Source organism: Prionailurus viverrinus, chromosome D4 (genome assembly GCF_022837055.1).
Source record: "Prionailurus viverrinus isolate Anna chromosome D4, UM_Priviv_1.0, whole genome shotgun sequence".
Classification (NCBI taxonomy): domain Eukaryota; kingdom Metazoa; phylum Chordata; class Mammalia; order Carnivora; family Felidae; genus Prionailurus; species Prionailurus viverrinus.
Window position 1 is genome coordinate 30,069,089 of NC_062573.1, and position 21,198 is coordinate 30,090,286.

Below are 21,198 nucleotides of genomic sequence, written 5' to 3' on the forward strand. Positions count from 1 at the left end.
TGGTTGCCCAGGTGTGGCCTCAGCCCAGTCTTTTTATTCCCCCCATCCTCAGCTTTCTGACCAGCTCATTACTTGGTTGAATAAGACTCCCTCAGGGAGGGGACCCTACTATTCTAACCTTCTGGAGAACAGCAGTTGACATTATCATTTTGTTGGGAAGCCCTGAAGATGAGGGGTGTGTTTTAAAGATACACCGATTTGGGGCCCCTGGGTGGCTCAGTTGGTTAAGCGTCTGACTTCGGCTCAGGTCATGATCTCACGGTTGGTGGGTTTGAGCCCGTGTCAGGCTCTGTGCTGACAGCTCAGAGCCTGGAACCTGCTTTGGATTCTGTATCTCCATCTCCTTCTGCCCCTCCTCCGTTCATGCTCTTTCTCTCTCTCTCTCTCTCAGAGCTAAATGAACATTAAAAAAAAAATGACTTAAAAAAAAAAAAAGATACTCAGATCTGGCCTGGAGCTAGAAAGCTCACTCCACCTCTTTTGTACCTCTAACAACTGGCTTTCTCACGTCTATGTATTTTCAACTGGCAACTTGGCTTGCGTATAGTTTTGGCTTGCCATGGCTCTCATTCAAACCCATGGCATCTGAATTTTTTCGGTGCAACCGGCAAATTCTCTCCTCAGGTCTTAGCTAAATTCCTGATCCATGGTCAGCCCAGGGATTGGCTGCCCTTGGATCACGTGTCCACTTCAGCCCAATCAGCTGTGTGAGGGTGGGTCACATGGATCAAAACATGGCTGCCCAAGAGGCACCAAGTACAGGGGAGAGGTTGGAGATATTCAGAAGCTTGAGTTACCTGAGGCAGGAACCGACAGTTATGATTACCTTAGTCACCAGTTAAGAATCAGGCACGAATGACATGGAAGATATTACACCAAAGAAAAAGATTTTATTGTTGTCTTAGTCAACATCCCTGGGTGAAACGAAGGGCACAGCATGAGGCTGTGTTCACAGTGTAACACAGACCTTCAGGAAGCACGTTTCCTGACTGGCCTGCTCAGACATCTGTCTTTAAGCCGGCAGCCTTCCAACTCCCACCCTTGCTATCTTAGGACTCGGAGATGCCAGTTTCACGCCACTCAGCCTGGCATCTGGGTTGGTTCTTCCCACACGGACCATGTGAAATTGTTATTCAGGGGAACTTTGTGTAGTTTGAGGCAAAACACAGAAGCCAGTTGGCGATGTTAACCCCCCACCCGGGATATCTCCCTGGAACGCTTGGGCCTGTCACACATTCCTGGAGGGGCCGCCAGCACAGCTGCAGCCACAGCCGCCAGGAACAGGCCCGGCTCCCGCCCTGTGTGTGAGGGGAGGGCAGAGGCTGGAGGGCTTCCTCTGGGGGCCCTGGTGAGTTCACACTCACCCCCACGCGCACTGACTTCATCTGTTGGATGCTTGGCTGCGAGCCCAGGCCTTGTGAGGGGCTTTCTCCCAGAACAGGCCCTGGGCCACCTGGCCGGGGTGGGGAGGGGGCAGCTTCGGGCCTGACCCAAGGCCTTAGAAACCAGAAGGCACATACTGAGCTCTTCAATGCCAGCGGATTTTAAGAAAAAAGGTGGGAGGGGGCAAGGGTGGTAGTAGTGGCGCTAGTTTGCTATTTAAAGGTAGAAAATGCAAGGAAGTAAAACGTTTCTCTCCATTTGTTCTTTGGCATTCCCATCAGAGAATTCCAGGAGGCACGCAGATGACATCATGTCTTACAACGGAGAAATCCCAACGATGCTGTGAAATGGAGTTGCTGCCTGCCCCATGTTTCCAATGGAAGCTGCTTTATGTTTATGTGTTTAAAGCTGTTTTATGTTACATTTACACGCGAGTTTAATATTCCTAAGTATCTACCAAAAGTCGATTGCAATGCAAGAAGATCACACAAAATGAACTTCACTTCTAAGCGTCGCAAACATTTGGAATAGAAAAAGACCAGGGATGGATATTATAAGAAATATACAAAAAAAAGTTTGCTTAAAAAAAAAAAAAAACCAACCAAACGTTTTAAAGTTGATTTTTTTCCCCCTGAAGTCCAAATTATTGTGGTCTAGGTAACCATTAGGATAAAGGCTTCATTTGCTCCTTCCTTTGATAAGAATAAGTTCATGCATAACCGTATATCCAAGCGTGTGGTGCGAGAGACACTCACACATGCATCACACACACACCAAGCGCGTACACCCACAGGGACAGACACACCGCTGAGTTTTTGTTGTTCTAGGAACTTCGTATCCACGCTCAGTCTGCCACCTTCCCATTACGTTTAATGAGTTACTTCTTTGGAGGCAGGACATTTTCTTCAAAGAAGCCCTGGTTGACGACATTCCCTGCCGGGAAGTATCGGGCCACCACGAAGGAAGACCCGTCGCTTGCAGATGCCTTCCCCACTCCCATCTTCTTCGTATTCTTCCACACCATGGCCGTGAAGTGTCCTATAGGGGCACAGGCAGGGGGAGAGGGAAACAGGTCAGTTAGCAGAATCTGGAGAAGGATGTTTCAAAGGATTCTTGAGCCCTGCACTGTCTTGTAAGGCATGGGAGGCTTCATCTTCACGCACACCAATCAGAGGAAGGAGACATAGAACGCTCCGCCTACCTGATTTTCTGAGGCGTCACGTCCTCTCAATCAGCCACACAGATCCTCCTCACCCCACCAATTCTCGATGCCCAAAGGTTTCATGGTCTCCCAGAGATCACGACAAAGCTGAGTGACTCCTCCAACAGTTAGGATGACACCCTACCAGCACCTGACTCCACCCCTCCCCGCAGACTGTAGTCTTCAGGGTCACTGATGATCTGTCTCCATGTTCTTCCCCAAAGACCCCTTTTTGTCTCTATCTCACTTGACATCTTAGGAACATTTAATAGGGTCGACTCCTCCCCTTTTCGAAGCACTCCCCTCTTTTAGTTTCCACGACGCTGCCCTCTCCGGGCATCCCCATCTCACCGCCTCTTCTTCCTCCTCTTCCATCTCAGTTGTAAATGTTGGAGGGGCTTGCGCTTCCCAAGGCTCAGTCCTGGGCTCTCTGTTTTTTTCTTGCTGTACTCTTTAGGTAATTTCATCTTTCCCTGGCTCCCAAATGTATTTCTCCAGCCCAAATCTCTGTATTCCAGATACAACTACTTATTTGACATTTCCACTTGGATGACTCATAGGCAAACCTATCCAAACCTCATCCTTGATTTTGGTTCCCCGCCCTCCCCATTCCCCCACCGCCAGAGTTGCTCCTCTTCCTCCCTTCCATTTCCATTAATGGTCCCCTTATGCACACAACCCTAGGGGTTGGTCTATATCCCTCCTTCTCCCACATTTCTCCCTCAACAATGCATCATTCAATCTTGAAGATTTGAACTCCAAAATATATCTTAAGTCCATCTACTCCCCAAACTTTGGTCTCAACCACAAACTTTCTCACTTGGACCACTGGGATAGCCCTTGATTGGTTCCCTAGCATCTGCCTTTGCCTCCTCTAATTCACTTTCTACCAAAGTAGTCGGAGTAACTGTTTTTAGACATATGTTTACTTCCCTGCTTAAAAATCCTTCAACTGCTTCCAACTGCACCTAGAATAAAAGTGAGGAAAGTGAAGGCTTTGGCCTGATGGCCTCCTTTCCATTCCTTGAGCACATCAGGTTATTTCCCACCATGGAGCCCTTACACACACTGGCCGTTGTGTGGACTGCTCTGATGATGACCAACATCATATTGTCCCTTAGGCCTCAGCCTGAATATCACTTGTGCAGGGAAGCCTTTCACAGTGACTCATTTCCTGAACACCTCCCTCCCGAGATCATCTTATCATACCTTGTTTTTCCCCTTCAGCATTCTTACCATTTGCAATGTTATGTGTTTTGGTTTCTTGCTAATCTGCTTGGCTCTTTGACTAGGCTAGGAGACTCACAGGGGCAAGAATGAAATTGTTTCAGTAAATTCAGTACCCTGGCACAGCCTGGCACATGAAAAGTACAAACTAAACCTTTGTTGAATGAATGAATGAATGAAATGAGTGAATGAATGAAAAGGCATATGGAAGAACCATCTTAGACTTGGGTTCTGCCCTCACTGAAGTGCAGGCTTTCTATTTTGAGCTCTTTGAGACCTTGACAGGTTAGAGCCTCCTTCAATTTCCTTTGCTCTGAGCCAAACAGCCCAGTTCCTTCTCAGGCTACTGTTGACCCTCCAGACACTTCTATGGTTTGCTAAGCTGCTCAGCATCTCAGGCTCCCTGCCCCTCACCCACTGCTTCTTTCGAGCTTTTAATATAGCTCAGCTTCCAACTCCCCTTCTGCTTTGGAGTCAAAGAGTTGCTATAGTGGCTTCTTTGCTCAATGACCATTAATACTACTGTCTCCTAGGAGTAGAGGTTGGGAGTTTATCCCTCCCACCTTCACTGTTGAGGACTCACAGAGATCCTTTGACAAGTCAATATTTACTTCCATATAACAGAATGGCATTCATTTGCTAAAACAACACTGAAGAGACTATGTTTCCTCTTTGAGGGTGGGCACCTCACCTTTCGTATTGACCACAACATACCCAGTGTTTGGCACGGAGCTTGGCACAGGTAGATGCTCAATAAATAACTGATGAAGAATAGAAGAGACAGAGGGAAGGAGGAAAATTGTGATCAGAGGAGCTAAGTTTCCCACAAGGCAGCTAAGAAAGAAAGAGGGGAACCACTTTATGTCTATTAGGATGGATATTATTATTTTTTTCTTAAAGAAGAGGAAAATAACAAATATTGTTGAGGATGTGTAGAGATTGGAACCCTTATGCATTGCTGATGGGCATGTAAGATGGTGCAGCCACTGTGGAAGATGACAGTATGGTGACTCCTCAAAAAATTAACTATAGAATTATTATATGATTCATCAATCCCACTTCCAGGTATAAACCCATAAGAACTGAAAGCAGAGACTCAGACATTTGTACACCAATATTCACAGCAGCATTATTTACAATAGCCAAAAGAGGGGAAAAAACCCAATATCCACCAAAGGATAAATGGTTAAACAAAATGCTCTCTATATACATATAATAAAATACTATTCAGCCTCAAAAAGGAATGAAATTCTGGTACATCCTACCTTGAGGATGAACCTTGAGGACATCACGCTAAATGAAATAAGCCAGACACAAAAGGGCAAATATTAATGACTCCAGTTATATTAGGTACCTAGAATAGTCAAACTCATAGACACAAAAGTAGAAGAGTGGTTGCCAGAGCTTAAGGGTGGGGAAATGGGAGGGAAGGATGGGAGTTATTGTTTAATGGGTTCAGAGTTTCAATTTGTGATGACTGAAAAGTTCTTGGCAATGGTTGCACAATATGTGAACGTACTTAATCTCACTGAACTGCATTCTTAAAAATGGTTAATTTTATGGTAAATATATTTTACCACAAAATGGAAGGAAGGAAGGAAGGAGAAAGAGAGAGAGAGAAAGAAAGAAAGAAAGAAAGAAAGAAAGAAAGAAAGAAAAGGGAAAGAGCGGTAGATATTCACACTCTTCCAACCCGACAGTTGATATCTTCCATTGTGTCTCATGTATGGTAAGGACTGAAAAAATGTTCATTGATTAAATTGTGTGTTTTGCCCTACGGTTGAACTCCATTTTTATAACTATTAAATTTAGGTATACTTTTTTGCTTTGTCTACATCCATAAAAGATTTGAGATTACTAAATTGTGAAAATAACCAAACATAAACACTGATGAGTAGAGTTGCCGTGATAAAAATCAAAGCAAGAACTAAAGGAAAGGAAACCTGAGGCTCAATTATGCATCTTTATCACATATCTTTAGACTTGTATTAACCAATGCCCAATAAACTCTGATTTTCACCTCAAAATAGAGGAGAAACACTTCTTGCCAATTCACCCTTGGTCCTTACACTTTTGAGTCACAGCTCCAGGCTTTCGGCAACTTTGCCAGATGTCACTGCTTCTAAAAGCTGCCTTGTTATTAAGGCTCAAGCCCTTTTTCACACCAGCCTTTTCTCTCAAGAGAACCACATGCTTTGGCTACTGACCATTCACTCTCTCTGCTGCCCAGACAAGGACGAACTGCCATTTATCCACCGGTTGCCAAGGAAGTGATTACAGACACAAGGTGCACATCAGCAGTTTGCATGCCTGTGGAAGCCTTTTCCAAACAGATGAGACTAAGTAATTTTTCCTCTGGCTGGGGAGGTCTCTGGTTACGGAGATAATTAAGTATGGGTATTCAGAGATGAGTTAAAGAACATGACTTCCTTAGCAACCATCAGATACACAGTGGTTTCTAACTAAATCAATTACAGTTTCTTCCCACCCCCCACAAAAGGGATCACATCCTCTTTTCTGCTATGGACCCAAGCTTGCTAGAATACACATTTGGAAAGCATATTAAATATGTTACAGTATATTCTTGCAAAGGAATAACGTAAAACAGTAAGAAAGAATGAAAAAGCTCTTTTTGTATTAATAGGGAACAATCTCTGGCAATCTGCTGCATGAAGAAAGAAAGCGCAAAACAGATCATATATCTGACACATAAAAAAAGGGAAAAAGAGAACATATTTACACAAACGCTGGTATAAAATCAGAACAACTCTCGAATGATACCCAAGAAACTCGTATCACTGGTTGGAAGGGAAAGTTCTGGAGACCAGGGATGGAAGGAAGATTTTTTTACCTTATACAGTTTGCAAGTTTCATGTCATGTAAAAGTATTATTTACTCAGAATAAACAAACCAACCGACTCATTAAAACAGAAAATAACAAAGGAATTGCAAGAAACCATTTCTTTCCACACAACACATAGCACAGAACTGTGTCCTTTGTCACAAGATGCTGACCCAAGGTGGGTGGGGATAGATTACAGGATATTTCAAAGGCCCTTCCCCTACATCATGGACTCAGGCCAGGAAATCCCTGTAAACAGCAGCTCTGGGGAGGCTGAGGCACGGGGAATGGGCCCGAGGATCTTGAAGGGTCTTGCAGACTCTGACTATAACACCGTCCAAAGCTGTGCTTCTGTCTTAGGATCAGGCTGTCTCCCCCAGGCATTGCCCACCGGCACCTGGGACAGCATAGGGGCTAGTTGCTCTGAGGTTTTCCTCTTTCGGGCTGGGAGATGTGGGCCAATAGGTTGGACAGGCGGTCAGTGATCAAGGAAAGTTGAGTCCCATTCCCAGCTCTGACCCTTGTGAGATTCCCACCGTGAAGCAGGGGCCATGGAAAAAGCATCAGACTGAGGATAGGAGATATAAAAGAAGACTCTTCCTCTTTATGGCCTCAGTTTCGTCCTCTGCAAAATGGGTAGAATAAAGCCCCGCCTACGAATGGTGTTGTGAGGCTCACGTGGCTGTGGCTGTGGAGGCACTTTATAATTGTCAAGTGCCACGCACATGAGCAACGCTAATAACTCGCTCTGACACATGTCTGATTGCTCACGAGTCTTGCTCACGGGGTAAGCAAATCCAGACGCTCTGAAATAAAATGTCTTCTGGACGCCGAACTTTACGAAAAGAAGACAGGTCTGCACATACATCCTTAAACACTGGTAGGAAGCTGTTCCTGTTCCCTTCCTCACCCCTTCAACTGAACTGCCATCCAACAGTCATTTCTTACTTAGGGCCCTGACAGCGGCCTCCTTGTCCCCAGCCCGGGGAGCTGAGAGGAGAAACGCCTCAGCAGATGCTTCCACCTCTGCCCCACAGTCCTGCCTACGCTGTCGAAAGAACCCCTGCCCCAAAGGGTGAGCAGCAAACCACAGGAAACAGTGACTGGCTCCGACAGCGTGTCACTTCCTGCTTCGGAAGAATGCTCCAGGGGGTGAGAGGCCACAGTGGCCCCACCCATGGGTGGGATGGGGGAGGGGAGAGGGAAGGGGGGGGGCAGAGAACCCCCTTTTCAGTTTCCCTGGTGCCTTTCGGTCAGAGGAACTCACAGCCCCTTCTGACACATCCTGGGCCGCAAGTCGATCTGAGTCGGTTCTGAGGAAAGAGGGTGTCAGGTGAGGGAAGCCTGCTGAGGGGCAGGAGGGAGCCCAGAGCCCAGAGCAGCTGGTGGGGCTGTAGTAAGCTGAATGTTTACCGCTCACTCTGGAGGCCTCGCAGAAAAGCCGATGCCGGTCCCACAGCTGGCCCTTCCCCGCATCTAAACACCAGATCTCAGAATGTCCCCTAAAGGCCACCACCTGGCCCCTCACCCTCCGGGACGGGGGAAGCACAGGGAGTCAACCCAAGTTCACACAACTGACAGTGCTGGAGCCTAGAGCAGATCTAGGCTCTCTGCTCACCTGAACCCCAAACTGGAGAGAGAAGATGAAGGGGGAGCCTGGGAGGCTGTAGGTGTGGGAAGCACTTGGGAAGGGTGTTGGGGGAGGGGGTGAGTGGGGAGGGAGTTAAGACCAGGAGGAGAGAGTGAGCAGTTTGGCCCTTTTCCTGAAGAGAGAGAGGGCTTTCGAATATTCTGGCTGTGGGCCCAGGCTGGATCGGAGGGGAGCAAGACTGGCGGTAGGATGATGGGCCATAGCGCCACTCCCGGGAGGAAGCACTGAGCAGCGGTTAAAATCCACAGCCTCCTGTGACACACGCACTCTAGTCATCCGGAGAACTTGGAGCTGGTGGGGAGGGAATCCGTGGCTCGGGTGTTCTCAGATAGAGGGGGATGTGTGCGTGTTGGGAGAAGGGATGGCGAAAGAGAGTTTTGCCCTTTGGGCAAAGTCATACGGGAGAAATACGGAAGAGGTAAAATAGGAGGGAAATGGCCGCTTTTCAGAGCGTTAGTTCCTTTCCAAAGTGCAACCCTGCCCAGGACCAGGCCACTGGTGTGATCCCATCACTCACCAGTCCCAGAAGTGAAGCCGGGCTGCTGGAAGTTGTAGTTCTTGATTTCACTGTACCATCTATCAGCCACCTCCTTTCCTGCAGGGAAAAGACACTGCTTAAAACTCAGCAGCGGAATCGGGGCACCTGGGTGGCTCTCTCTGCCCCTCCAGAGCGCGTGCTCTCTCTCTCTCTCTCTCTCTCAAGATAAATAAACTTAAAAAAAAAAAAAAAAAAACCAACACCTCAGCAGGAAAATCATCTCACTCACTACTCCTTCCATCTTCTCCCGTTAACCCCAAACCACCCACCCCACAGTTAGATGTCTGATAAAGCACCAGGGAGCCGAGATAGGGACTCCTGCCCAGGAGTGTATCTAGGCTGAAGAGAGAGCTTTGTTGGAGACTGGGAAGAGCCCTGGCCTGGGGTTGGAGGACTGCCTCTGTGTCCCTGCCCTACCACCAACTTGCTATGTAATCCTAGGCAAGGCCTTCCTCTCTCTTGGCCTCCGTACAAGGGCTGACTGCAACGTACTCCAAGGGCTTCTAATGATGCTCTGAGTTTTCGGGAGACTCTGCCCTCATCCCACCCAAAGTCTGTCTCCTGAAATATCCACAGGAAGAAAGGCAGTTGGGCTGGTGGGCCGGGGTCTCCACTTCAGGCAGAAGGGTCCTCACCTAGAGCATCGGCTGGCCCCTGCCGGGCAGGTGCTGGTAGGAGAAAACCCCCAGCATCTCTCTGGGAGCCGTTGGTGTCGGGACCACAGCCGGGAGCCTCGGATCCCACAGCAGTTAGTCCCACCCTGAACTGTGATTTGTGCGTGAATCACCTGGGGCACTTGTTAAAGTTCTGACTTCAGGAGGTCGAGGGTAAAGGCTCTGAGTCTGCATTTCTTGGCCGGTGGACCACACTTTGAGTAGCAAGACCTTACACAACAGAGGCTACACACTGGCCTCACCCGGGGAGCACTGAAACGTTGCTGAGGCCTGGGGCCTGCCACAGCCTGTATCAGTGTCTCCGGAGGAACCGGGTGTTGGGATTTTTTTAAAGCTGCAGAAGATCCAGGGCGGGGATAAAGACAGCCTAACGAAACAGAGATGGGGAAGCTGGGGCCAGAGAGGGTAGTGACTCACTCAAGGCTCCACGGGGAGCCAGCGCAAGGCTGGAACCAATCACATCTGTTCCCACCCCTTCGGTGAGACTTCTCTCCCAGGCCCACCAAAGCCAGCGGCCTGAGCCTGGAAAGGAGGCCAAAGGTGCCCACCTTCCTGGGGAGCATGCGCACACCTCTCCCGGAGGCCCGCTGCTCTGGGGAAACCGGGAGGCCCACAGGGCCTCCCCCCCCCCCCCCCCCCCCCAGGGAACTCCCAGGAATGTCAGGCCCCAGAGGGCACAGTAGCTCTCTCCAGCATTTTCCTAAAAAGCCGGACAGCCCTGTCCAAGCCAGGAAGCTCAAGAATGTTTGGTCAGTGTGGGGGGATCATCATTCCAGGCTGTGACCTTGGATGGAGGAATTGTCTTTCTCATTTTTTTTTTTTTCTAACATGGAAAAAGCTCAATTGCATTTTTCTGTGATAAAAGTTAATACACCAACACTTAAAAGAAAGAAAAATGTGAAGAAAGTACAATTCTTCTGTAGCTGGGGATACTGGGGCGCCCCCAGGGTCATGCTGAAACCCTGCACAGAAAGGGCACAGAAATGGATTTGTCTCCCCCGCCCCCATTCCTCAGCTGGGAGCTCTTCCGAAGGGGAGGGCTGGGCAGTCTGACTCATCTCTGTGTCCCTGGCACCCAGCACAGGCCTGGCCCTGAGCCGGCCATCGGAGAGTTTGTGGTGACCAGCCCCTGGGAACAGAGGCGGAGGGTTCTGGGGCGCCTCTCTCTGGGCCGGTGGCACCAAGGCCACACGGAGGAGGGTGCTGGGGCCAGGAGGGGCCAGAATACTGGATGTCCCAGGCCCAGCTCAGGTGGGGGGGGGGGGGGAGTTGGCGGGGGGCAGCTGAGAAAGTGACCTACCTGTCTGATCGTAGGAGGCCCATGCCAGGTTCTCTCCGCACTGGCCGCGACTGGACTCCGGGCTGTGCTTGAGGATCCTCGTGCTGGCCAGGGCCTCCGAATACCTGCCAGAGTCCATGTACTTCCTCAGAGCGGGTGCAGCCCAGGGAACCCCGGAGTATGAGCCCTAAACTGGTGTGGCTGAGCTTCCTTCCCTGCCCCAGGCTAGTTGCACAAATCAGGAGCATCGTGCCAGCATCTCTTCTGAGCCCCCCAACAGTCTCATTTCACAGAGAAGCAAACTGAGGCTCGGAGGAAAAGGACCTGCCTAGGTTAAGTGGCTCAAGGATTATTCAAGCCTGGCTGCCTCTGCCCCCCAGTCCTATGTCCGTCCAGCTACCCCAGGGCCCCGCCACGACTGCAGCCACAGCACCACGAAAGGTCAGAGTCACCCGGGGCTCTGGGGACACTCACTGCTGGGCCTCCCGGTTGAGCTTCTTGCAGAGCTTCAGTGGGGGGACGCCGTGCTGCTGCCGGTACTCGTTGTGGGCCTTCAGGACCTCATTATTAAACTGCTTGGAAGCTGCAATAATTTCAAAATGGAGAATGTCTCAGTGCAGAGAAAAGACCCACCAAAAGCAGGATGGCAGGCTTCAGAGTGACGCCCAGCTCAACCCTCAGGCTACAGGGACCGGCCGCTGCTGCCCTTGGGCACCGGGGCCAACCGAGCAACCACGATGCCCTGCTTCATACCCCTGATGTCACCTTCCACATCTCCGCGCGTCTGCACCTCACGGGTCACCTAGGGCCTTATGGACCACCTTAGGGATTTGGGTCTTTATCGGGGCAATGGGAAGCGACTGAATGGGCGCAGGGGGCTGGGCTCCTGAGATCTGTGTTTCTGAGAGATTCTGCTGGCCGCTGGGTGGAGGATGGGCCGCAGGTGCACAGAAGACGCAGGGGGGTGTGGGCGGGACAGTGAGCAACGAAACCGGAACCGCTGGGAAAAAAATGTGCGGAGACTGGATATCTCAGACTGGACCCACAGGATGTGGTGGGGACCGGGAAGAACAGGCCTGGCTGTGGTGAGGGTGACAGGGACAGGTGAAGAAGGGGAGCAGGGGGGACAGCACCGGGGAGGTGGGGTGAGGGACAGAGTGGAAAAGAATGTGGTGGTGTTGGGGAGCAGGGTGGGGTCAGCTGGACCCAGGGGTGCACTGAAGGGAGAGGTAGAGCCTGGGCCCAACTGGGTCATGACCTCAGAAAGGACGAGGTGAAGGAGGCTGGAGTCGGGGAGAGAAGAAGTGGGTGAAGGCAGAGTCAACAGTAGACAGAAGTCACAGCAGTTTGGATCTGAGATGGAACCCCATCCGTCCCACACCTTCCATCCGTCTCCCCGCCACTCGCCCATCCATCTTCTGATTCATAATCTATTCAGCAGCAGCAGCAGCAGCCATCCATCCACCCATCATCCACGCATCTGTCTGTCTGCTCTCTGAGCGCCTTCTCTACTCCACGTCCTGGATTATGTGTGAGAGGTCCAGAGACAAATGTCCTGCCCTCAGTGAGCTCGCAAACAGAAGGGAGACAGCTTTGTACACAGACACTAGCAAAGAGTATGAGAGGGCTAAGGTGAAGGTGAGCAGAGGGCAAGGGGAACTTGGAGAAAAGCAACCTAACGTGGGCCGGGGGATGGGGAAGGTGGCCCCTTGGATTGAGGCCCCAAGGATGCCCGCACAGGAGCCAGTCAGGCTGACTGCGAAGTCACTGAGCACCAGTCTTAGGCATCTGGGAGTGCCCCTCTGTGAAATGGGGTGAGTTGGGTGGGTTACGAGTAAGAGCCGTGGCGGGGAGGGCGGGGTGACACTGAGCTAGTCCCATCTGGCGGGACCCTTCCCTGAGGCTTGGCTGTGGGCAGCAAAGGAATAAAGTGGAGGATTGAAAGAAGCGCCACTCCTGTCCCTGCCCCCAGCTCATTCACCAGGCTGCCTGTCCTCTCCTCTGCTCTTTTCTTCACCCCAGAGGCTGAGATGACCCAACAGGGAATCTTCCTCCCCTCCCTCAGCCAGATTCCCCATGTCCCCTGGGGCTTCAGCTCAAATCCCACTGGGTCTCTGAGGAGAAGCAGAAGGAAGGCTTGCCCTCAGGGAGCTCTAGGCTAAATGCGGCCCTGAGAGGTGAGGCAATGCCAGTGGTGGCTAGCTGCCCGAGGGGGTTCCAATGACCCGAAGAGCTAGGACCCTGGGGGCCCAGCACTGCCTTTCGGTCTGGTCACAGCAAGGCACCGGCAGGGGGAGGCGGGGCTGAATGGCAGGATTTGGGAGGCAAACACGGGGGGGGGGGGGGGGGGGGGGGGCAGATACGGGGACACTGAACAAAGGGGTGATGGGAGCTGGGCACAAGGCAGAGGCGGAGCTGCGATCTGAACTCTTCAGGTCTTTGTGGCCAAGAAAGCGTTGGTATGAAAGGTAAAGATTTCAGGTTTATGGGAGGGAGGAAGAAAAGGGAAGGAAGGTACTGTTTGGAGATCTGTGGTACGACAACGTGAGTATACTTAACACTACTGAAGAGTATACTCCAAAATGGTTAACATGGTTATGTTATGTCATGTGTGGTTTTTTTTTTTTTTACCACAATAATAAAAAAGATTTGGGGTTTAGCATGTTAATGTGGTATTTGGGATAACGGAGTCACAGAGGTTCTTAAAGAATCTCTCGGGTGGAAGCCATAGCAACTCAAGGGGACCAGAAGGGGTTCCTGCTGGTGACGTGCAAAGGAGTCAGCAGGGCGACTCGGCGGCCAGTAACCCACCAGCTCCCGGGCAGCACACTGCTTGTCCTGCACGAGCCAGTGTCCAGCTGGTGTGCTTCACGCAGCCTGGCCCCGGCCTTGTCTGCAGGTGGCGACCATCTGTAGTGTGTCCAGAAGTGGTGACAAGGTGGAGACGGGGCCGGAAATGGGGGTCTTATGAAGAATGGGTACAATGCTGGGTATGTTCATCCTGCAGATCAGACTTTGGAAGACACAGTGGAGGCTTCCGATGGATTCTGGGATCCACAGGGCAAAGTCGGGGTCAATGGGTAGAAAAGGCAGGATGATAGAGTTCAGCTCAGCCTAAGAAAGATCTTTCTCTCAATCAAAGCTTTCTAAAAACTGACAACCTCACAGGGTAATGAGCTCTCCGGCACTGGGGGAATACAAGCAAAGTGATTTCTCTCAAAAGGATTCAGGCACTGGAGGCCAGTCAGATGACTTTCGAGTCCCTTCAAATCCTGAGATCTCATACGGTCCCATCAGGGTGGGGTGAGAGGAGACAACTGAATGACCCACCTCAGACTTCCAAGGAGTTCTGAGCTTCTCTGAGGAGAGGGAGTGATCAAGATAAGTGTATGTGTACGTGCAGGGGCAGGTGTGGGTGCACGCGGTCAAGGTGGCAGAGGATCCCTATCTGAGGGGCAGGCTTGGCGAGGCCCACACTAATGTCCCTTCCAGCTCCTATGTCCTGGGGAGGCCACAGTGGGACACCACAGGAGGTGCACGGGATTGAGTGGCATGGGCGATGCGGACCATCAATGAATGGGGAAGGCTTCCGGGAGGAGGTGGAGAGGCACAGAGAAAGCCAGGGCCACCGGGAATCTGGTGTATCCGGGGCTATGGGGAGGAAGGGGAGACAGGGGAGGAGTGGGTAGCTTAGATGAAGCTCGTTTGTTTACAAGCAGCCCTGAGTGCCGGGCTCAGGTTGCAGGGGACCCAGTAGTGCTGGAGGTCCTGCAGTCTTTTTGGCAGAGAGGGACATATAAGGCTGCTAGAAACTAGGTCACTGCACTCCCAGAATGTGGGAAGTAAAAAGAAACAAAAGTGAAAGTTCCTGTGCCCAATCTAAGCTTGGTGCCCAGAAGCCAAAGCTAGTCACTGTCTCCAGCAGGGCCAGTTTCCCGGGCCAGGGTTTATAGAAAGGGGTCAGGAAGACTTTTTGGTAGGGGAACCTTCTCTCCCCACCCCTGGCTGGAAGGCATGGGGGCCCCAAGGCCACATCTCCCACTGGCCCCAGGGTCCCTCCCACCTCGGGGGCCAGTCCCCGCCCAGGTGGCTCTACAGAGCAGGGCCTCCGGGAGGCAAGATACCACTTGTGACCACACCCATCAAAAGGCACACCTCGCTCTGTAGGAAAACCCAAGAACACATCTGCACATAAAGATTAAAAGTCAAAGAAAATCTCCCCATCCCCACATCAGGCAGGGAGAGCCCTCACAGCCACCCCACAATGGGGGAGGGCAGTGATTATGTTCTTATTTGTAGGAGGGTAAACCGAGGCTCAGAGAGGTCATACAGGCTCAGGGTGCGAGCCCAGAATGAAGAAGGTGTCCTTTCTTCTGCTTGCTGACCAACTATTTCTAGGTGCCAGGCCGGTGCACGATCTTATTTACTTATCACCCTTATCACCACCTTTTGTGGGAGCCCCTGGTTTTATTTGTGTGTTTGCTTGTTTGTTTTGATGAGGAAACTGAGGCTACTTCCACAAGGGAAGTAACCTGCCCACGTTCTCACAACTGATCCAGGGGTAGTAGGCCCACGAAGGGGGAAACCCTGTCCTTAACCCCACACCACGCCCGAGGGCCACGACACAGAGGACAGCGCATAGAAGAGACAGCAGGGTTTCCAGATCCAGGAGGAGGATCAGGTCCAGGGAGGCTGAGTCTTTAGATGCCGAGGAGGAGGAAGTATGAGGAGAAAAGAACTTTCTCAAGAGCCTCCTCCATGCCAAGCCATTTATGAACGACCTGCCTGAGGGGCCCCAGGTGAAAATCAGGGGCTTCAGGAGTAGAAGCTCCAGGGGGCAGGTGTGAGGCTTGAATTCAGAGCTTCTGGAAGGTGGAAGGAGCTGCCTGGGCATGGCTCTCTGGGGCTGAAAGAGGGTGGCAGGACTGGGCTGTCTCTGCTAGGGTAGAGGACACTGAACTGGGATGGGGGCTCTTGAAGGTCTGTACTTGGGGCCCAAGCTTCTAACTGCCAGATAGACTCAGGTCATGCCCCTCCCCCTCTCCCTGCCCTTGGGCTGGGACAGGCTCCTCCCTCAGCGTTGAATGTCCTCTGAGGCCTCCCAGGGCCTGACTCATTTCTCTGCCCTCTCCAGAATCCCCACCGAAGAGGCCCATCAGGGGTCAGGGCAAGAATTGTGAACGAGCCCCTTCTGTCCCCTTGGCAAGAGGCTGGAAAGCGACCTAGTCCCGCGTTTGGGGCAAAGCTGGTTGTACTAGTTTATCAGGAAGAAAAATTATAAGTTGATCCAAAAAAAAAAAACCACCAAAAAACAAAACAAAAAAAAGAATGAGTTCCAGATGGGTAGCTCTTGCTCTTTCAGTCTGGCTTCCAGGAAATTCAAGAGGCAAATCCCAGCTTTTACTCACTGTAGATTCTAGGACAAGTTGCTTAATCACTCTGTGCCCCATTTCTCCCATATATAAAATGGGGATCACAGTTTCTACCTCACAGGGTTGTTGTGAAAATTCAATGAATTGGTCTATGTAAATGCCTTAGAACAGTTCTGGGACATAATGAACAGTTACTAAATGTCAACTATAATTATCATCATCACTATGGGGCAGAGATCCTTTGGCCTCTGGCCTTCGGAGAAACTGCCCTGTCAAAGCCCTTCCTAGATTAAAACAAATTTTTTTAAGTTTATTTATTTTTTTTTATTAGTTATCTCTACACCCAACAGGGGTCTTGAACTCATGACTCACAGATCAAGAGTGTGCTGGCTCCTTCGACACTGCCAGCCAGGGGTCCCGCCCCTCCCAGATTCTAGAGAAAGCGGGGCTGCTGGTGTTTAAATTGGTCTTTGATGACTTCTTTCGGTACCTCTGGGCTCAGACATTTGCTGAATGAATGAGTACACAAACAAATAAACGAAAGTCCCACACTAGCACAGAGAAGGCACTAGGATGGGAGCCTTCTCATCGCAGATGAGGAAACCATAGAACAGGAACGGCTGAACATGTGGACTGCCCAAAGTCACACAATAAGTCCACAATAAAGCCAAATGTAAGAATGTCCCTCCCTTCGCCCTCTTCCCTCCCTCAAATCTCACACACTTTCCACTTCATATACGTCTTCCTCTCCCTAATGACAAAAATGATGGTCATTGAAGAGTTGCTCAATTGCTTACTGGAACAAGGATGTCCCGGAGCATTGGGCCCCGGCTGCCCCTTTGAGGGAGGACAATACTCCTTGAAGGACTGAAGGAGCCAGGGCCGAGAGAGTGCTTGCTCTGCCTACAAAGCGGCTGTCCCCGTTCCAGCCCCGCTTGTGGCCCCTTGGGCCTGCCACAGGCACTGGGCAAGTCCCTGCCTCTCTGGGCCCTGGTTCCCCATCCGTGTGAAGGAAGGATGACATCTGTGGTTTTCAAAATATCTTCAAAGCAGGAAACCCTTTCTTTGAACTACTCCCCCCCACCTTTTTTTTTTTTTTTTTTCAATAAAATCAACTGATGGCAATGACACAGCTGGGAGTGACCCAGCCCACACAGCCTCCCCTAGTAGAGGTGTGACAGCTCCACTTGGTAGAAAGTTCCTGGGCTAGTCGGTCCCCAAAGGCCCTCTGCTCTGACTTCCCTGGGTGCTGGGAGATGAGGGCGGAGGGACACTAAGGTACTTAGCAATAATTGCAGGGTGTGTAGAGTTCCCTGTGGGGCTGGCATCTCGGGTGAGAAGCATCTGGGGAGCAGGTAGAAAAGTGGTCAGTGTGTCTGAGGGGCAAGCACACAGCTGGGAAGTCAGAAACTTGGGTTCAAATCCCAGTCTGTCCACTTACTGGTCAAGGTGTGAACTTGGACAAGGTGAGTCAACCTCTGTAAATCTGTAAAATTGATAATAACTGCCTTGTAGCGCTGTTACAGACGTTGGTAATGAAATACCTAGTTTCAAGTGTGGCACGTCGTAGGAGCTTAATAATTGGTAATCACGATTATTAGGGGCTAGAGGCTTCTACAGAGCCCAAGGTCATTGCTTTACTCTGCCTCCATAACACGTGCAGCAAACTGAAGGCCAGCAGGGAGACCAGGGCGAGGAGCAGGTCCTGGGAAACTCTAAGTGCTGGGCTGAGTGTCTTCTGGAATTTAAGCTGTGACGGTTGTTTGATACTTTTTCGGCAATGCCCACAACCCCAGGCGGCTCTGGAATATATCTGAGGTTAAATATTAAAAAGAGATTGGCCCCTAGGCAGTGATGAGGAAACTGAGGCCCAGAAGAGGCAGGGGCTGGCTCTTTACCCCGGTCTTTTTGGAACCACGTAAAGCCCCTGTGTGGATAGGTATCTGTGAGTGCTATCGGAAGGCAGGCACAGGTAACCTCAGGCTGGTGGCCTGGAACCTCAAGGCTGGCCCTGTGCTGAAGGCCCGTGGGGCCCAGAAAAGCCACTTTCTCTTGAAGACCCTTAGGGGGGCCAGACACTACCTGGGGGCTCATGGTCTTTGGGACAGCCAAATAAAATGCATGTGGCTATGAGGGAGATACGCCTGGACCAGCATTCTGGAAGGTCCCTGGGTACGTGGTAGGACCAGCTCTTACCTGCCGTCTGCACTGCCCTCCTCCTCTGAACTGGCCTGACTGTGCATCTCTAGTCCCACAAGGTGTCACTGCCATCCCGCACCCAGACTCACAAGGCTGGCCCTTCTTCACATTCACAGTAAGTTGGTCACCAAGTCCACTTTTGGCTACTATCTCAAAAACCCTTCTCCTCCTCCTCTGCAGTCCTAGATGCCTCCATCTCTCTCTCCTGAGTAACTGCAGCAACTCCCCCTGACCCCCATCTCTACCCTCCCCGTCTGGTCCACCCTGGCACAACTCTGGTCTTGCCGTGTTTAGATCAATGTCTTTCAATGGCACCCTAGGGCCCATGGGTAAAGTCCAAATCCCCAAGACTCTCCAGGAGGCTGCAAAGGTCCCCTCCGCACAGATTTCCCCCTCCCTTGAGCTCCTACCGCTCTCCACTGGCACCTGCCCTGCGGCTTGAATCACTTCCCACCTATCACTGGAGCCTATCCACCCTCCTCCTCAATTAGCTTTGTGATTCATTTCGTGATCCAAATGAATACTCCTGAGGACAGAGGCCATGCCCTCCACAGCAGGTGGGTCTGCGGCTTAAAGAAGCCAGAAAACAACTGATAAAAATGTAACGTTAGAGAATTTGCGGATTTTCTCCTAAGGTACAGAGAAAGGAGTTGATTTTCAAAATGCTTTTTCACATCTGCCGCAGTCTTGCCCCATCATCACCCATCATCCTGTTCTTCTACTACATGACAACTCCCTATGTCACCTTTCCATACTGGAGATCATAGGGGCCACCCTCACTGTACAGATGGGGAAACTGAAGCACAGAGAAGGAAAGAGCCTTGTTCAAGATCACACAGCAAGCGATTAGCAGAGCCAGGGCTGAAGGCCAGACCCGTCAGGGCAGGGCAGGAACAACGCCAGGGAAGGCCACTTACTCCCAGCATGGGTACCTCGTGAGTCTGGATCTTGAGAAGAGATTCAAGAAGGGACCCAGCCTCACCCACCTGAGGATGACAACCCCAGCTTCCCATTAAGCAGGACTCCTGAACTCTGCTGGACAGCTGTTCACTGAGAGCCTCCTGTGAGGCAGGAACTATGCTGGGACAGACATGGCCCCTGGCCACCAGCAGTGAGGAATCTGTGGGAAACAGGTCCATGGCTGGGGTAGTGTCCCAAGCTGACTGCTGGGAGGGCTGCAACAAAGAAGACCCAGAGTGGGGCCGTCAATCTGGGGGAATGGGGAAATCAGGGAGGGGGTCCCAGCCCCGAGTTGAGCCTAGAAAGATGGGGAGGATTTGCCACCTCGGCGAAGTGGGAGAGGCAAGGTGGTGGCGGCGAGCACTGGAAAAGGAACCCCGGGGAGGGAGCAGCGTGCCAGCCTCCTAACAGCTGAGTGTAGGGGAGTTAACGGGTGACGACCAACTCTCAGGGGGTTCCAAGCCCCGCGGAAGAGTGTGTACTCTCTCACCTGTGGACAGTGGTATGGAAAGTGTTAGGGAGCGACAGGACAGATCTGCATTTTAGAAAGTTCACCCCGACAGCCACAGTGATGAGGATGCGCAGCCACAGGTCAGACGTAAGGGGGAAGCGCGAGTGTATATGCCCGAGTGGAGCCAGACAGAGCCTGGCACAGAGCCTGGCACCGAGGGGGCGCTCAGGGGAGGAGGGACAACGACAGAAGAAAAGGATGCTCAGAGCTGTCCTGAGGGTTGGTTGGGGCGAGCTGTTTTGCAGCCAGAGATGCTGTCATAGTTTGGAGGCTTTTGCCGATTCTAACTCTGCTCCAGAAACAAAGCAAAGCCACGCCTTGGCCGGACGCTGAGCGCTAATCCCCAGCGCCTGGAAGCCCTCCCTGACGCAATCTCTGGCTCGCAGACAGGGGGACCCTCCCTCGGTCTCGCCTTCCCTCCCTCTCTCGCGGTGGCCCGAAGGCCACCCCGGCTTCCTGGCTGCCCCGGAAACTGCCGGCGCCGAGCCCGCGGGCGCTTCGCCCCGCACGCCGCCCCATCCCGCAGCCGGGGGTCTCGCGGCGCAGCCGGAGCCCCGGTCCCGCGTGGCCGCGGCGGTCCCGCTCCCCGGGGAACCAGCCCTCCGCGGGGGACGGTGAAGGCGGGGATCCCCGAGCCGAGGCTCGCGAGCCGTCCCCGCAGCCCGCCCGGCGGGCCCGCGGGCTCACCTGACTTGCCCATGGCCCGCTCGGCGCGCTCCCCGGCTCCAGCTGCCGCTGCGCTGCGCTGCGCTCTCTCGCCCTCCCCGCGCCGCTGGAGAGCCTCGGAGGTGGCCCGGCGGCCGCAGCCCCTCCCCCGGCGCCGCCCGGCCCCCGCCTTATAAGGCAGCGACAGCTGCAGGCGGAGGAGCCCGGGGCCACCCCGCCGGCTGCCCGGAGGAGGAGGCTCCGCGGGTCCCCCACTCCGCGAGCCTCCCCGCCCGGCTTCAGAGAACTCTTGTAGCCAAGGGACCCCAGCGGCTGTCCAGGGCTCTCCAGGTGCGGCCTGGGAGCCCGGGACCTCCCGGATCTCTCAGCCCCGAGCTGCCCCTCTCGGGACGCGGAACGGGGGTAGGGCAACCGCTAAGGCGCTTTGAGGACCGTGGTGCTCACTGTCGCGCGTCACCAGGGGTTCGGGGCTCTCCCCACCTCGGCCTGGCCCCCAGAGACACTTCAGGCTCCGGGTGCGCCGTCTTCCCCTCCCCAGCGACACTGGGCTTCCCAGGACATGGCCTCTGGTGCGAGTCCGAGTTGGAGTTCCGGCACGCACCCCGTAACGCCCTGCGTCGACCCTCCCGGGGAGGCTGCCGCTGCTCTGCTCTGACCGGTGGGCCTGTCCCTCATTCCTATCAAACCAAGCCGAA

The 21,198-nt window shown here is 52.5% G+C and overlaps 1 protein-coding gene across 2 annotated transcripts; it reads right to left on the reverse strand.

Annotated features, from left to right (window-relative positions):
* Positions 1-868: 868 nt before the first annotated feature.
* Positions 869-20,636, reverse strand: GLIPR2 (GLI pathogenesis related 2). Of its 2 annotated transcripts, XM_047829215.1 has the most exons (5): positions 20,525-20,636; positions 11,270-11,378; positions 10,817-10,920; positions 8,822-8,899; positions 869-2,421 (listed from the first exon to the last, which is right to left on the reverse strand). In XM_047829215.1, exons 1-5 carry the CDS (start codon positions 20,535-20,537, stop codon positions 2,261-2,263), a joined length of 465 nt encoding a protein of 154 aa, XP_047685171.1. In that variant the 5' UTR covers positions 20,538-20,636; the 3' UTR covers positions 869-2,260. The 2 variants fall into 2 exon arrangements, with proteins under 2 accessions (XP_047685171.1, XP_047685172.1); XM_047829216.1 differs by lacking the exons at positions 8,822-8,899; positions 10,817-10,920.
* Between the last annotated feature and the right edge of the window lie 562 nt (positions 20,637-21,198).

What these genes read in the sequence shown, in the direction of transcription:
- GLIPR2 (XM_047829215.1), bottom strand. An exon ending in CTCAACCGGGAGGCCCAGCA is followed by an intron (nt 10,921 to 11,269) that starts GTGAGTGTCCCC and finishes GGACTCTGGCAG; the next exon opens with GTATTCGGAGGCCCTGGCCA. An exon ending in GGCCTCCTACGATCAGACAG is followed by an intron (nt 8,900 to 10,816) that starts GTAGGTCACTTT and finishes TTTTCCCTGCAG; the next exon opens with GAAAGGAGGTGGCTGATAGA.